At 40.5% G+C, this 17,761-nt stretch overlaps 1 protein-coding gene across 1 annotated transcript in view; it reads left to right on the forward strand.

The window, feature by feature from the left end:
- The first annotated feature begins 1,455 nt into the window (after positions 1-1,455).
- CPNE1 (copine 1) overlaps positions 1,456-17,761 on the forward strand; it is a 37,077-nt gene continuing 20,771 nt past the window's right edge. Inside the window, 6 exon segments of the mRNA XM_085079637.1 lie at positions 1,456-1,478; positions 14,325-14,453; positions 14,924-15,117; positions 15,854-15,923; positions 16,145-16,372; positions 16,656-16,750. Coding sequence (XP_084935763.1) covers positions 1,464-1,478; positions 14,325-14,453; positions 14,924-15,117; positions 15,854-15,923; positions 16,145-16,372; positions 16,656-16,750 — 731 coding nt within the window. The 5' untranslated portion in view covers positions 1,456-1,463.

Genomic DNA, 17,761 nt, shown 5'->3' on the forward strand with positions numbered 1-17,761 from the left:
AAAAAAAGTGGTAAAATGCTAAATTCACAACATGATTTGTTTAATATGTGGGTTTTTTTCCCCATTCTAAATAGAAATAATGCAATTAGTCAAGATAAAATTGTGACTTACATGAAAGAACTTCAGTAGTTGGGTGAAATGTGACTTAGTATAACCAAACTTTAAGCAGTTACAAATAAATGTCACTGATTTTGTTGCCTGCACAAGTCAATTCTGTCATACCAGCATTAAAACCACTTCTTTACTGATTAATTGCTGCTATGGTCTAAATATAGATTTATTGGAGGTTTGAGGCTTTGTGGGTTTAACGAAGCCTGAAGGATGCTTTATTTTAAGTAGAATTCCTTTCATAGCATGTAGCATTTTCCTTGAGTCTATGCTCTGAATTTGTGGTGAGGGGAGAGGAAGATCGATGCAAAAATGAAGACTATAGTTGTGTACCAGATGACATTGAAGGTCTGCCTTTTAAAAAATACACGCGCTGCTCGGTTTTACATGCTGACTTTAAAATCATTGCCCATGCTCTGTGAAATCAGCAGCTTGTTTAGCTGAGAGTATTTTGGAGCACTAAAGACTGTAGATTCTACAAAAAAGTCTATTTTCAGTTTCTAGGCACACCAGGGGTGCATTAAATCTAAAAAAAGAATGCAGTTTATTTTGTTTCTCGTCAGTCTTCTGCTGTGGTGGTTCCAAAGTTGCTGCTTCCTGTAGCAAGTGCTGTTGGCCCTCAGCAGGTTGTTCAGCAGCACTGAACTGTGCTGGCCTTCTGATCTGCAAAACTGAAACTACTATGTGTTATGGACCATTTAAAACCTCTGGTTGGCCAGTGGACCACTCTTTGAGGGCAGTTGGTTTAGGTTGATTGTTCAGATACTTGAATTAGACCCTGAAAGGATTGCAATTCCTGTTCAATATGGGCTCTAGTGCAAGAAAACTAATTGCTGTATTTGCTAATTGGTTGGAAAGAAGAAGTTTTGAAATGGGACATATTAGGAAATATTTAGTTTGAGCTTAGAGAAATACACAAATTAGGTTTATGTCAATTTGTTGCTTTAGATGTGCATGTCTTTGAAAAGAAAATGAGATGGTAAATTCTGTTGCTGTAAGGTTTTTTCATAAACTCTGGTTTGGCCTGGAAGCAGAGTTGCCAAACACATTTGCTCGTCTTTGCTCTTTCCCAGGTTTGCTGATGCTCTTCACTTTTCTGTGGCTGTATTTTTTTTTCATGGCTTTGGGAAAACTGAGCTAGAGCTTCTGTACAGAGGAAAGGAAGCTGTTTAATGCTCCTGCAGGAAGAGTAACCTCAAAGTGTTCTCTTCCTATCTGCTTTTGGCAGTGAGAATGTGATTGCGGTTCAAAGATTTGTTTTTTCCACAGTTTGGCTTTTCCATGGAATGAAAACCTGTTGTTTGGTAGTACGCACATTGATTTGTGGCTGTGTACTGAAATCCACTGCTCGTTCCATGTCTCGTGATCAGGTACGTCCAACTGTGGCTTGTTTTCTATACAGATTATATTATTGGTAATTTCCTTGGAGCTTTGTTACTATGTGGAATGTTTGGGTGTTGTTTGTGCAGAGACTGTTTCCCACCTGCCTGGACCTGGATGCTTTTCACTCCTAGCTATAAACCATCTGGAAGAAAAGCAGGCCTAAAAGTCTTCCTTTTCTGTAGCTCCAGATTGAACATGAGTGTCAGATTTTTTGGCTGTGACTTCTTTCACTTGATGGCACTCACTTCTATGCAGCTTCCTTTGTTACCATTTTGGGTTTGTGTGGTGACAGCATGGCAGCTTCAGAGAGAAGCAGCCAGATGAGTTCTGACCTGAGTTCCTTTACTGCTTCTGCAGAGGCAAAGCTTACTCCTTTGTGGCTATCTTTCTTGTGTGTTCTCAGGTGTACAGCCTGAAATTCAAACGGTCCTACTAGTTGCTTCCTGAATACATTGAAGTAAGCTTTCAGAAGCAGAGAACATGTTTTCTTTTAGAGAGAGACTGAATTCCACAAAATCAATTTGTAAACTCTGTATTTGATGTTCTCACACCAGTTTCATTTTTTTTCCTCAACTTTTGAGTTCTTTTGCTATGAATCACCAGTGAATTAGACCTGGTTGATCATAGATTACTGCCAGGAAAGACTTCGGGGGCTGGAGCGGGGATTGCCCTTACTGTGCACAGTATGCAGGAGTGTAATTTCCCTGTAAAGTTTAAAACCAAAAAGTAAGGCTTGCACAGAGAAGATTGTAATTAATCCTGCCTAAAACTCTCTCTGGCATAGGCTAGCTTTTTGGGGGCTGGTGACTCTTTGTACTGTAGTTATAGTATTGTTAAACAAGGAATTGGTTGGATTATATGGCTCTGATGTCTGACCATCTGAAGGCAGGTGGAACTTCCAGCTAGCAATTTCAGACTTTGGAACAAATAGTTCTATGACGACTATTTTCTATTGGATGTGAATACGTGGATGTAGCATTGCATTCTGTGACAGTAGGAAGCTTAGAAATGCTTTCTAGTCACTTAGGCAGATATGGGGAGGAAAATAGCAATAAAATAAACTACTTCAAGAGTTCCTTTTTAGATCATTTTGGTGGAGTGCCTTTTATGATGAAATTCATAGGATCTCTGTCAGTAAATTTGAAACCTCTGTGTAGCACCCATTTGTTTAGTGACCTTGCTGTGGTGGCATTTGCCACAATGTGCTTTTCAGTGAGCTTTTTATGAAACTTCCTTGTTTTCAGCAGTATAACCAAAGTATTGCTACTTGTTTTGATGGGAGGATGCACATCAAATGTGGAAAGCCCTTGCTTGTTTGAACAGGAAGCTCAGCTTTAAAGTGAAAATTATGGTTGCCAATACTTTTCATTATTAGCCAAATATTTCTAATACAATTTCACTAGAATTTATAAATCGTGTGTGCTTGAGCAGTACTAGTGCAACCAGCTATAAAGTCAAGAGGCTAATTAAAGTAAAATTAGACACTGGCAGTTCACTGACTGAATGTATGAGAAACCGTGTTCCTTAAGGAGGGGAGTCAGAGTTATTTAATATACAAATTCATCTGCCTAGGGTTCCCCCACTACGTGCCAGCATTGCTGCAGAGCCAGTCTTCTGTTTTGCAGGTCCTGTCTTACATGAATAGATAAGAGTGCTTTTAATAGCACTTTAAACCCTCTTCAAATACGGACATGTGTGCCGAGTGGTGATAGCTTGTCTCCCAGTAACCAGTATGCTAGTGGCAGAATGTTTTCATCCTCACTTTAAGGGGACATCAACATTATCATCAGAGAAGGGACATTAGGGGGGAAATTAAAAGGCTGAGGCTAAACTTCCATGCTTTAGCTACAGGGAGAACAACCAAGCGCTGCCCTAATTTAATGGAGAATGTTTGTGGCTTCAGAAACTTCAGCACTGGGTTAGTGTGAAAAAGAGCACAATAAATCAGTGACTAAATGCTTATATTGATTCTTAAACTGATCTGAAATGTAAATTCAGTTGCTATTGATACAATGTATGAGATAGGTAATTGATCTAAATGAGTTGCTGTTAAACAGTTAAACTTGAGCTCTGCACAGTCTTGTGTTTTCTTAGATTGTAAACTGGAATAGTTTTTGATGGTGAGTCTTTTTAAAGCTTTTTAAAGACAACTGTAGTTGTTACCACTTAAGTCAATGTGTATATGAAAGGCATTTTAACTGGATGCATCTCTTAAAAAATGCCCTTCAAGTATATGTGGAAAATTACATACACAACACCAGGACCTACTCCACAAATGTCCTGGTTTTTTTGAAGGCCTGTTCTTATCATCTGGACACCTAGCCCTCCCTTTGGGTTTGTTAAGACAGTAATCTAAATGGCATTTTTTCCTTGCAGCACAAGCACTATATTATGCTACTACTTTGAATGAGTAGGTAGTATTTGGCTACTTTAGGGCCCCAGGAGCAGAAGACTTTGCAGTCTTTTCCTTCTGTGTGATAGCTTGTGTTACTTCTTGTATTAAATTTTGTCGTTAGTTGGATCTGTAAAAATAGTTTCAAGCAGAAACAATAGTAAGTTTTCTGAAACCTAAAATTCTTAGTTTGAAACTAAATAATAAGTGAATATACTATGAGTCCTAATTAGTCAGCAGGTAATGTATTTCTATAAAATACCAGCTATTTCAGTGCAGTGACTGGAATGAATATAACCATAGGATCACTGAATTTTATTAATATGAAAGGTGAGAGGAAATCCCTGTAACTAGTTCTGTGCCAGCCATGGTGCAGTGATGCAGTATTACAACCTTCTTCTCTGTCTTGTTTAGGCTTGAAGAAATAGTTTAGGTAGGAAGAACCTGGTTTTTAAATTTTTTTGGGCAGCTCGCAGATGCTGTTTTAATCTTTTTGTGCTTTCCAAATCCCCCTGCTTCTGCACTAGGTTCACATGAAAGCTCTGCTGGTGAAGAATCTGTGATGGACAAATTACTATGGTGCCGAGTCAGTCTGATGTTTGTCCTGGCTGCTGCCTGGTTCAGGCAGGTAGTGCTCTGCAGTTTGTAACACAAGTTTACAGGTTACACCTAACGGCAGTAACTGTGAATCTCTCTGCTTAGGGCAAATGTATTTTATTTCATTCTTTTACAGCTGTTAAATTTACTCTAGGTTTTTCATCAGAGAGGTTTTTGCTTGGAGAATTCTGTTTGGTCATGCCTCAGTTTGGTCATGTTTTTTAAAAGTTTGTTGAAACTGTTCATTTCACTTTGCGAACACAAAGAGGGTCCCTGGTGGGAGTTGAGGGATTTCCAGGCACTTGCCTTGCAGAGATGTGTTTTCTCAAGGGTGTGGAACACCTTCGTAGCAAATTCAAACCTAATGACAACACACTTCTTCAGGGTATATATTGGAAACTGTTACAGTGCATGTACTGTGGATAGCAGACATGGAAGAGCACTTGAGGAAATAGCTCTCTGCCTGCATTTGTGGAATCTCTTCTCCCTTAATACAGGAAGACTGTGATCATTTTGGCCCACTTGTCTCTGAGACAAATGGAATGGCTCAAATCCACTGTTGTAATGGGTTTGTGCTTTTGTGAGGTGCACTGGCAAGAGAAGTTAAATCTGGAACAGAACAGAAAGGGAACATGAGGTCTGTTAGGTGTTTGTGGCCTTTAAATTGTTCTTTTGTTAGTCTGGATGGGGGAAAGAAAAAGCAACTTTCAAAAGCCGTTGCCATATCCTTCCCTTTAGTCAACTTCCTTAATGTCAGACTTTTGTGGTGGTGGGATTTTTTAGGTTTTTCTGTTTTGAAGTGTCATTATTTTGCAACAGATTAGGATGGAGAAGTTAAGATGTTCATACTATAGATAATAATAATTAGTGGCAGAAAAGTAGTATGAGAGTGTGAATCTCTCTTAAAAGGAAGCATACACTCAAAAGCAGAAAGAACTGAAAGACAGTGTTGGCAATGAGGCTGAACTTGCAGTGAATAAATCAAAGGAATCAATTTCCTGGGAGTACTGCAGAACCAATATTAAGGTTTGGGGTTTTTTCTGGATCATTTCATGAGCTAAATTTGAGATTAAAGCCCATAAAGAAGAAAGCCTGACTTACATAATGTGAAGAGGTAACATGGTTCTTAAAGTGTGAAAAATTGAAAGGTTGCTTCTGCTTTATGTCCTTACTAATTTTTTAGACAAGCATTGTCACTGTGCAGTAATAATTGCAGGACAATTGAGAATAGTCTAAAGAATTCCTTTGGAGTATTTCAGCCTTTTTTGGTGATGATTCAGCAAGTGAAATAAAAAGGTATGACAAGCTTTTCATTGACTAAGTGGCTGTTGGTACTATGAAGCCACCAAAATTCTTCATATAAATTTGATAAAATGGCTAAGATCAGTAAAATGTGTTGCTGGCGTATTTGTATTTAAAGTCTTACTTTTAAAGTCATGCTGTTCACATAGTATGGACTAGTCTAGATAGATGGACTTACTGAGTTTCTGCCTTAAAGTCAGTTGCATAATAACCATGCCTAGTTGTGGAGGAATGGGTAAGATTATATCAATGTAATATAACTACAGGATAGTTTAGATTTCCAGCATTTGGGAAGGGTAGAGGTTTTGAAAGGGATAGGCAGAAAGAATGCTGAGGAATCACCTCAAGACTCATAGGTGTGTGTAAATGAGAAGTGGTGTGTGGAGCTACTTGCTGGTGGAATTGCAGTGTAGTTGAAAAACCAAAGAGGAATATTGTGTAGCCTTTGAAGAGGAACATTGTTTAGTCTTTGATCTCAGCTTAAGGAGTTTGGACTGAAAAGTGGAAGATTGAGTGTCAGCCAGCTGCATTTACTTGAGGAATGGGACAGAATGCTTAGGCCTGAAGTGGAAATAGCTGGAGTTTTAAGGGAAAGAACAAGACCTTGCTGGAGAAAGGGAAAGATGATTTGCAATGCAAAGTACATGTTCGGGGTTGTTAAAAAGGCCTGTGTGGTTGAGCTGTTAAGTCTGTTTTTCAATTAAGTTGCTCTTTAGGTTTCAGTAGTAAATACTTGAAAATCATGGTGAGGGGAAAGAAAAAGCAGCTGAATAAATATGAAAGGAATGGGAAAAAAGCTTACTTGGTGGGAGGAGTCAGTGAGCACTTTTTAGGATTGCCATTACTATGGTAGCTTAAGTCCAGTGATTGAATCTAGAGCCCTAGCCTGCGTTGTTAAGTTTTTCAAGGAAAAATGGGTTTTGATATTCTGCTATTAAATGCTATGAAGAACTTTGCAACATGTTTTCTTTGCATGAAGATGTTGACTTAGTAATAGGTTTTGCTTAAGTCCAGGTGTTCATTTGAAATTTTTTATAATTTAATATGTTCCAAATATTTGAAATAGTTTCAATTTTGACTGATCGGTTTTTAAATTTATTTCTCAGAAAAGTGGAGAATATATCTGTAGTGAAGGCATGCACAGGCATTTCTTTGAGTTTATTGGTTATGTTTAAGGGGTATATTGATGGTGTACAATCAGTGTTATCATTGATTGGTGTACAATCACTGTACAAACAGTGAAAATTGTACAGGTGTAAAGGTGAATTCACAGAAAGTGCTTTTTCCCCATAGTTGGGACTTGGCTTTTGTTTCTTGGGTGAGGGGAAGCTGCAGTAAAGAAGATTAACTGATTGAAGTTGTTTGCATTTTTAACTGGAAATTAGCATCCCGCTTGTGATTGTTGTGTTTTGTTTCAGCTTCCAGGTTTTGGTTTTTTTCTAACTGTTCTAAGCTTGTTATTTTTGTTATTATAAATGGGAGCTTTGCCTCCTCGGTCAGTTTCCAGGAGTTTCTCTGAGGTTGGGTTGTAAGAGCTTGTAACATTGGCTGACTTTGGACACCGCCCCCACCGCCACCCCCCCCCGCCCCCGCCTTTCTCCGTGGTGATACTGGAGCTTCAGGGTTCATGTGGAGACGACTTAGTAGAGCCAGGTTGTACCTTCCTCTGTGTTCAGCAGGCCCATAGGTGTGCAGTGGTCAATAAAGTGTTTGAGGCCTGCAGTCCAGTTTTGAGCACAGGGGCTGGGCTGGGGCTCTGACCGTTGGTCATGGCTGAGTTTCAGCATCAGCACAGCCTCCATTTCACCCTAGAGGAAAACGTGTATGTCCTTGGGAGCTCTCGTCCTGGAATTAAGGCTGACTGAGGAACCATGGGAACTCTTTACCAGGACTGAATCAAGCTGACATAGTGGTTTGTTTAGAAAGTTGCTCTTAATAGTATTCACTATTCTCTTTCTTTTGTAACAGTTAGGAGATGCCTTTTTGTTTCAGGTTATATGTCAAATTTGTAGTAGCAAATTAACCCCTCGTATGTATGGTGACAGCTTGGAATGCAGTATGGAGAAGAGTGATTTATTCCCTGCCCATACTGATCTTAACCCACTCGCATCCCCACTGCATACCATCAGAAATAATGAAATAGTAGAAAAAATTTCAGCCATTTATATTTTCTGTGGAACATCTAGGGCTGTGGGATGAGGCTCTGTGGCCCATGGAAGAGCTGGTGTGCTGGAAAAGGCCTTTATTGACTAATAATTTGTGGACTATGGTCCTTCTCATTAGACTTTCTTAACAGTTTAAAATAAAGATGCATTTTAGTGCATCTAGTGATACAAACCTAGCTATATGATTTCTTTTAGAGTCTTATGGCGTTCAGGAAAGAAGGATCAAATTATAATTTTTAATTGGATAGTATATTCAGAAAGTGATCCTGACCTCAGCACTAGGATCAGCTTTGTAATCTCAAAATCCAAAATGCAACAGGCTGCCCCCTCAAAATGGAACTAATATTGAGAGAAAACATTGCTTCTGTTGGTCTGCATATTTTGGGATCACAGCAGGAAAAGAGAGGAGTTTTGAAGAAAGTGGTAATTGGAACATGTGGGATTAAACTAAGCAAGAGACATGAGGGAGGGGACAGGTTTTTGGTAAATTCAAGATTAGTTAACAGACATGCTCCTTTGCATGTATTGGGTTAATTTCTTGTTTTGTTAGATAGCATAAGGCCAAGATGATGAAAATTGAAGTAGGGACATCCTGCTGGCACAATTGCTGACATTTGTGCTGGGTTTGTAAGCAGAATATAAGGCAGGAGCTATGGCCAGTCCAGTACAGAGTAAATTCTTGGGAAATCAGCTGTCCTGTAGCACATGCATTAAAGCCTCAAATTTGCATTAAATGAGGTGTTAAATTAATAACTAATATTTGGTGTACACTGAAATAGAGCTGGTTGGTATTCTGTACAGTGTTATGTAGTTGATGAGAATATATTAGTGTGATCAAATATGAAAAAAACTGGAGGTTTTCTTGTGCTGAATCCTCGCTTATATTTCATTTTATGTGAAGCAGCAAAACCAGGCTGACCCACCAGGCCGTATTCAGTGATAGTGCTATCATTTTCTCTCCACAAGATGCCACCTCCTGGCACTGCTAAAAATACTGCTGATGGTGTTTGACGCCATGGAGTTAGTAGATTTTTCTTGTCCTCTGGGTAATTGTGGGTTCTGTGAGCTGCCATGCTGGGGTGATCACAATACCTCTCTCGCCCAGTGCTTGCTGTTTTCATCTCATCCTCCCAGACTAAAGAGTGATTCAGTGTGATTCAGTAATTCTCACCTTAGGGTGCCCAGCGCTTGATCCTTAGTTGGCTAAATGGTGGCATTCATACAAGAGGGATAATGAGTTTATTTGTGCTTCAGGCACCCATAATGTGGCATTTTGGGGGAATGCAAGACCTTCCAAAGCTCTGAACTGGGACATCTAAAACCTTTAATCACTCTTGGTTTGGAGTTTTCTTCAACCATAAGTGTACAGTGCTTTCTTCTCTTACATCTGACTTGCTTTAAGCTTTAGTTAAGCTGAATCACTAGAAGAATAATGAATTTAATATTAGATTTGTCTATATGTTGATTTTCTTTATGTTGGAAAGTGTTCTGTGTGGAAAGAAGTTGCTTTTTCTGCAGAAATGTGAAAAAGTTTGGAAGTTCTTAAATGCTTATATGGAACCCCAGAAAGTAGCAGGTGCTTGCTTATTTTTCTGAATGTGTAGCATAGATGTCCTGTGTGATTTTCCTAGAATGCAGCCTTTTTTTTTTTTTTTTTGCCCTTGGTTTGATTGTTTAGGACCAATTTCTTTACTGATGTGCTTCATTTCAGTGTAGAAGAGCTCTGTTAAAAAGCTGAGATTTATCTTTTCATATGTATTGTACAGCTATTGGAGTTTATTATAATCTTTACAGGGAAAAGGTGGTATGCATAGTAAAAATTATTTTGATTTTTTTTTTTTTTAACTGGACCTCAGTTTGGTTGTCTGAGCACTTCTTAAAGTGTACCTAGTATGGAGCCATTCTGTGTTTTACTTGAATAAGTGGGAATGACAGCTGGTTGGGCAGTGAAAGACTTCTCTGGAGTATGTGCTTGAGGTCTTGCAGATTTCTATCCACAGTATTTTGCTCTAGTGTTTGTAGGGATAACATGGGTGATGTATTATTTTTTCTTCAGAATGTGGTGTTATATCATGTGCAATACATAAATGATAGCAAAAAATAGAGATCTGATGGATCTGAAGCTGTTTTGGAAACCCTTCGCTGGAAGGAATGTACAGAATTTGGCTCAAGATGAAACTTCACAGGTGATGCCTCTCACCAGTAAGATCCCAGGCTGTGGGAGCACTGGATCAGATGTGGTGGCTTTTGTCCATATAATTGTTGATCATGGGGGTGTAACACAATCTCAGCTGTGTTTTACAGGCTATTTCAAGTAACAGCACTTACCTGGTGTCTTGCTTACATTGCTTTTTCATTTGAAACCACTATGATGGGATGTACCAGTAGCTCTGTTTTCTGTATTTTAAAGGGAGTTTGAATTTATTACCACTTTTGGAGTTCATTTTCACTTGGCAATCTGAATTTCTGTGGCTAGATTAGTTTTGTGACTTCCAGACCATGCTGTACTTTAATGTACTAGTGGCAGTTGGAGCTTGTTAAACTGTCATTATTGTAGGCAGATCAGGATCAATGTATAATAAATCCTTTATAAATGAAATGTGATAACTTTGTGGAAAGTAGTTTGGTTTAGCTGCTGGTTTTGCTTTGGAAATACCTACTGTCTTCTGTAAACCAGAAGGTTCAAGTAGTAGACATCAATATTAGTTATCAAGGGTTGTTGTGAGGGGGAAAATAGGAAAACAATGCATTTTAGAATTTCTAAAACTGTTGGAAAAATTTGAGTGTTGCAACAAATGTACATAATATTCTGTCATTATAAATACTGTTGCAAGTCTAAAATCTAAGTTTATTTTGTGTGTAAGAATGGATACAAATAAGTATGTTCTATGAAAACTCAGTGAAACAATGTGAATGGATACAAATAAGTATGTTCTATGAAAACTCAGTGAAACAATGTGAATGGATACAAATAAGTATGTTCTATGAAAACTCAGTGAAACAACGTGAATGGATACAAATAAGTATGCTCTATGAAAACTCAGTGAAACAACATCAAACGTGGTTTTGAAATGTTGATTCCAGTCTGCAAGCTGAATACAATTGGTGTTCTTGAATGCATGCTGAGGAAAAAAGGAAGGCTGTTAATAAAAATAATAAACCCCCAAGTTCTTTCAGTTTAATTGCACCAAACTGTATGCGTAGCCTGAGATCAGAGCCTTCATGCGCTGTTTGAGCTTAGTAACCACTAGAAGATATTTTTCCCGTTGTGTGTCCATTGCACAGCACTGGTAAGTGGTGAAGTGTTACTGCTCTAACAGTGTCAGCAATGTGTGATGCCGTAGTGCTTGCCCGTTGCAGTGAGCTGGCATGTGCCAGCTGGACAGCTTGGAGTAATGAAATGCCAAGATGATGTTGCAGTATTGTGTGGAAGTGCAAAACAGAGAAAGCATCATAGGCTCCTGCTTAAAGAGGAATGGGGCCAGGATTGTATTAGGTGGGGGGTGGTTCTAAGTCCAAGCACTGATTGCTGGCATTTTGAAAACTCGGGACTGCCACTTTTCTCGGAGGAAAGGAACTGGGACTTTATGAAGAGAAATGGAGATGAAAATCAGCTGATATATTTCATAAAAACTATTCACTTTTTTTAACAGAGAGATGCAACCACTGCAGTTTAGTATGTGAAATGAAAGTAAGTTCCAGAAATCTTACTTTATGGAGGAAAAGAAAAAAATTGAGGCTATATTACCATAATGAAGTCCTGTTAAAACATCAAGTTGGAGCTAGTTTTTCAAATTGGTGAGGAACTTCACTATTTTTTCCTTCCATTCAGGTTTTTTGTTTTAATATGTGTGTGTTTGGGGATGAAAATATGTTAAGCTTTTGATCTTTCTAAGCTTTTCAAATGCAGGCAGATTTCCCGAGATTTGTGCTGCTCAGTAACTGCATGAGCAGGGTAACTGGGCAAAGTTGCTTACCTGGGTGCTAAGCAGGTCCTCAGGCTTGGCTGAAATGGGTGCTGTGTCTTAGCAGACCATCTACTCCTTGCACTTGCCGCTGGGATATCTGTGATCAGGATTTTCTGCTGCTGTTATTCAAGGAATGGACTGATACTGGAGGGCACCATACAGTGTGTTGGGGTAGTCATGAAGTGAAAAGAAGGTTGTATGGGCTCTTTGAGGACATCCATAGGCAGTAATCTATAAATAATTGCTGGCTGAGGTTTGAACTGGTGTTTTCAGGTTAGAAAAGTTTTTTAATCTCAGTCTGTTAAGGAGCTGTCCTTCCTCATAAGCATTCCGTCTATAGTTTTTAAACCTGCTTTCTTGTTACACCCTGAGTTGGTGAGAAAGGGGGTGCAGCCAGCTGGGACAGTTCCTGCTCAGCCACTCCAAACAGCTGGCCTGGTTGTGCTCTGTTGTGTCTTGGTGGTTATGTGCATCAGTGAGTGCCCTGTGATCTCCTGATGGATATAGCAGGAAAGGATCCCTTGTAGTTTGTAATGTCCCCAGTGGTTCAGCAGAACATCTGGGCTGTATTTCAAGGGAGATCCTATGCCATTACTAAATTTAAAACAGTCAGATGACACAGCCTTCTGGGTATTAGGCTACTGGAAGTCAAATCTTTTGAAACAGTGGAGTATTTTTATAATTTCATTGCTACTGATCTGGAGAAGAGATTCAGGTAGCAGATAAGAGGCGATTGGGTTTGAGGATTTGTGTCCCTTCACCTCCTGGCTTCATTGTGTGGTTTAACAGTTGTCATCTCAAACTCTTCCTTTTTGGTGTCTTTGTAATGTGAATAAGTATGTTCTGCATGCAGCTTGAGATCTGCAGTAATGGTGTCCTCCCAGAAAGGAGCCGCTGCTGACTGGGGATGCTAAAGCTTATGGGGAGCTGTTCCTTTGAGGTTAACTTTATTCTTGATCCTTTGAGCTCTACTGGAGGGGAAAGGTGCCTCCTGTTAGCACAGAAATCTCTGTTGCAGATAGAGAAAAATAGAGGCAAAATGTCAGCACAAGAGTCCAGACTGAATATCCTTATCTTGTCAAAGTGAGTGTCAGATTTCTGCTGTTGTCTGTTGAACCACAAATGCACAGATGTGAGTCTGTGTGAGATGAAAGCTGGTCTGGTGGAATGGTATGTGTATGTAAAGAAAAAACCTGGAACCTGTGGCTTGCAATTTTAGGAGAAATGTATTTATTAAAGTCAAGAGGTTTCTTTGTGAATCTTATTTGAGGTTGAAGGTGACTGAGTGGAAAATGGATGGCTCCTGCCAGTAGTTTGAACAGTTGACCAGACTACAAACAAGTTTTCTTGGAAATGCTGGTGTTAAAGCGAATGATGATGATGACCTTAGTTGAAAGCTGCACCTATGATTCTCTTTGCCAAAAGCTTTGCTAATGCTTACTGCATGCTGGTTTTGTCTTGCCCCCATCACTGGAGCACCCAAGTGCCATGCACTGGCGTATTAGGTGACATTGTTAACGTTTGTCCAGGGTAGATTGCAGACGGGGATGACCAAGGGATTAAATGTTGTACAATAAAAGCTCATCTCTTTGAGTTAAATGTATACACCCTGCAAGTATGAGGCAGCCGTCAGGTACTAGAAAGCTGAAGCATTTCCTTATTTTCCAGGCTCAGAAGGAGCTTCTCTGTGAAACATTCCCGTTTAAAGCACTTGTTAGAGCCCTCAAACTGTCCAGTCTCTATAATATTTTGATGCTTGAAGGCTTATCTTCTAGTTCAGTTTTGAGAACTATAGCTGTTCCTCAAACAGAAGCGTCTGCAGGTTAATGTGCAATAAAATTTGGTTATCCCCTGTTTGCGGGAAGTTTTAGGATGTTTTGGAAGCCAGCGCGGCAAAGCACGGGGGCTGTGTGGCTGCTATGCGCGAGAAGTATGGGGGGCTTTGGCAGTACTTTCACCACGTGCAACGAGTCTTCGAGGCGGGGCGGTGGCTGCGGCGCTGGCGGCACGGTGGTCCCTGTCCCTGTGCGGGGCTGTGAGCTGCGGTCCCAGGGAGGGGACAGCAGGCCCGGCCCTTTGTAGAAACCTGAGGCAGCAGCGCGCACCGAGGCAGAGGGAAAGGCTTCACGGGGGGGAGCGGGAGCAGCGGGGAGAGCCCGGTAGGAATAGGTGAATTTCAGAGCCGAGGGACGGCGGCGAGGCAGGCGGGCCGCAATCGGCGCCAGGCTGCGCGGAGACACCGCGCTCCTCCGTGCCCTCCTGGCCCGGGGCGGGGCCGGGAGGGCCCGCAGAGCGCCGGTAGCCGCGACCCGGCCCGGCCCCGCCCAGCCCGAGCGTGCCTCCGCTCCGCCACACCGGGGGCGCACGGGGTCTGGGGCCGGGCCGTCTGACGCTGTGCTCTGCCCGCAGATGGCCACGTGCGTGTCCCGGATGGAGCTGTCCGTGTCCTGCCGGAGCCTCCTCGACAGGGACCTGGGCTCCAGGTCGGACCCCCTCTGTGTCCTGCTGCAGGACGCGGGCGGTGGCCGGTGGGCTGAGGTAAGGGCGGCTGGCGGCCACGCACTGCCGGTGGGTGTAAATACACCGAGTCTCCCCCTTTCCATCCTGTACGTTTTCCTGGCAGGCGCATGACATAACATAATTCAGATTTACAATTGGTGAGCAGTCCTGTTCTTCAGTGGTTTCATTAATTGCTGACTTGTTTGCTCAAAGTTACATTAGGAGGCTCATTTGCCTTTTACAATATGACTTGCCCAAGAGCACACACACTCCAGAATACAGTGTTTCAGCAGCCTTTTCCCCCTAATTTTCAGAATTTTCCCATGCAATAATGTTTATTTTTCAATGCCATTTTCTTTCTTGGTGAGCCATTGGTCAGCTCAGTTTGTCACTGAGCAGGAGGCATGGTCCTTGCTGGTGCCTGTGTTCACCTGCTGCAGGTAAAAAGCTGTGTGGGAGAATATGGGCTTCTAACTCATGTCAACAGCTTTGCTCCTGTGTTTGTGCAGCTAGATCGCACAGAGAAGATCAAAAACTGCCAAGATCCTGAATTCTGCAAGAAACTGGTTGTGGACTATTACTTTGAAAAAGTGCAGAAGCTGAAATTCAGCGTGTATGATATTGATAACAAGTCCTTTGATTTAAATGATGATGACTACCTGGGAGGGATCGAGTGCACACTGGGACAGGTATGTGTAGACATGTATTAAGTGATATACAAAGTAGCAACAAGAGTTAGTTTTGTTATGAAAAATGAAGTGAAAAACTGCTTTGTCAAAGGCTTCAACATACACAAATTTGAAAACTGTTAAACATGTTAGTTTGTGTTACTGTTGAATGTACTTAGAAAAATCATTATGTCGATCACAAAGCAAAGGTTGGAAATACATGTGGTTTGTAATTAACTGCTTAACTTAGGAGGCACTTGTAGCGCTAAAGGCAGTCTGGGAGTAAGGAAGCATGATGCTTGGAGGGCTCTCATGGAGTATCCTTTGCACAAAGTGACCGTCAGATGGTAAATCTGGGGAAATAAGACTATTTGAGATTCTATGTTCATTTCGTGAGAAGGGGATTTTATAGCTAGGTGGGAGAAGAAAAGTTGGGTTCATATTATTAAAGAAAGACTCAATAAACTAAATAGTATTTTCTGGTTTTAGTAGCTTTTTGGCTACTTGTGATGGCAATGCACCTTGTGTTTAAGGCAGTAAAAATAGGAAGCTAAAATTAAGTTTGGAGTCATTTTGTGGCCACTGTTTCATGGATAGTGAGAGAAGATAATTTTCGTACTGTTCAGGAGCACAAACTGATGGCTATCACTGTTGGAAACGCATTTAAATATTTTTAGAACTTTTATGAGAGTTTGAAAACTTCACACCTGAAGAATAATTCTTTGCTCTTTGTCGAACTTGGTATTTTTATTATCTGTCTTTTGACCTTAGGTTGTGTCCAGTGTTCACCCGACCGCTGGAATTAAAGCAGGGAAAGCCAGCAGGAAAGGGCACTATTACGGTAAATAAGACTTTTGTGTGAAAAAATTCTCTCATATGTTGTCTGGTATAAAGTGGCTTTTCTGGTTTCCTGTCAGTATATCTTCAAATGCTATATGTATACAGGAGAGACATATTTTTTATAACTACAGTTTCTTTCATGTACAAATTATAAGCAAAACCCTGTGATTTCTTGTTTACTTCCCACCCCGCCCCCCCCCCCCCCCAATTTCCATGGCACAGATTTCAGCAGAGGAGATTAAAGATACCAGGATTGTGTACATGGAAATTGAAGCCCAAAACTTGGACAAAAAGATACTGATTTTAAAAAGAAATATATTGCATGCTTCTCTATTAGTAACATTCTGTGCCTTTTGGCCAGGAGTCTCTCTGTGTTTGAAAACAGTCAGCTTAGCCAGTAATCTGTGTGTAAGCAAAGGCTCACTGTGTTTTGTGTTATTTACAATGGACTAAGCTGGAGATACAATTGTATGTTAAAGACCATAATATCAAACCAGAAACTCAACTACCAGGTTTAGGGTATTATTTTGACTTTGGAACATTCTGTATGTTAATACAGTTCAGTTACATAATTGTCTCCAGTGAGTACTGTAGCTGTGAACTGATATTTCTGTATTTTTGTTAAAGAAGAAAAGATGGAAATTTAAGTGTACTGCTCATTGTTATTTTAATACATAGACTAATACAGGGATATAGTGACCTAACTCTCAGCAAAATGATGTGATTTTTTTAGGTGATCAAGAACAACTTAAATCCATGCTGGAGGAAGTTCAGTGTTCCCTTGCAAACATTCTGTGGTGGAGATTTTAATAAACCTATCAAGGTACAGCATTCAGAAATTCTCTTTGTTGTTCCAAGTAATCTGTTCTCTGTTGATGCTAACTGTGAGTTATCAGGCCGTCTAGTCATATTTAAATTATTAGATTGTCTTTCTAGAATTGTAGTGTGGCAGATAAGTGATTCTAAGTCTGTATTAAAACATTATGAGTTCTCAAATTGAGAAGTCAGGAAATGCAGAAGTGACACGATTTCCAATGATTAGTCATAAGAAGAATTATAACTTTTTTTTAGAAGTGAAGGACAAAACTCTGCAGTTGTGAATCCTGTGGGCAGCAGCAGTCCAGCACCAAAACCACCACCATTTGCCCTCCGATCCTGAGAGAGAGAGCTGAGCCCTGATCCCCACCCAAGTCTTGAGGTATCTCTGCCCTTCCCAAGAGAACCCCCCACAGCTACCAAGCTCACTGCACAGCTAAGAGACTGCAGTCAACTGCACCCCTTTCCCCCTCCTCCCCATCTTGGCCACATCTTTTGTCTCTCTTAAGTATCATCGTTCTAATCTCTTGGGCAACAAATGGGAGAAAATTCTCTGAAGAGAAACGAAAAATCCTAACCTCCAATTCATGTGCGATTGTTGATATGTGACAGTGTTCTGTTTTTGGGCTTTTACTGGTGGGAAATCAACAGTCTTAGGTCAGAAAGAAGTCATCTTAGTTCAAAAGTGTGCAGCAAGTGTGTAGAGGAGGTGGCTAAGGGGTACATATTGTCATTTGTTAGAACTGACATGACATAGCATGGTTTACACATGCTGTTTTGTGGGGCTGTATTTGCTGTAGCCCAAAAATATTAGTGTTTTGTTAGTTTTCAAGAAACTTTCTGTGCTTTGGAATCTATTTTGGAGTGACCTGCTTCTTCAAAAGGATAGATTTTTGCTATTAGTTCATTTGAACCAAAATTCTTGATGCATGTGCAAATAATCTATCAAATTTCCTAATGCAGCTGTGAGAAAGGATTAGGCTGTTCTTGTCCTTAACAGGCTGGGGAAGTTAATCAGGGGAT

Source organism: Lichenostomus cassidix, chromosome 20 (genome assembly GCF_008360975.1).
Source record: "Lichenostomus cassidix isolate B80296 chromosome 20, HeHo_3.0, whole genome shotgun sequence".
Classification (NCBI taxonomy): domain Eukaryota; kingdom Metazoa; phylum Chordata; class Aves; order Passeriformes; family Meliphagidae; genus Lichenostomus; species Lichenostomus cassidix.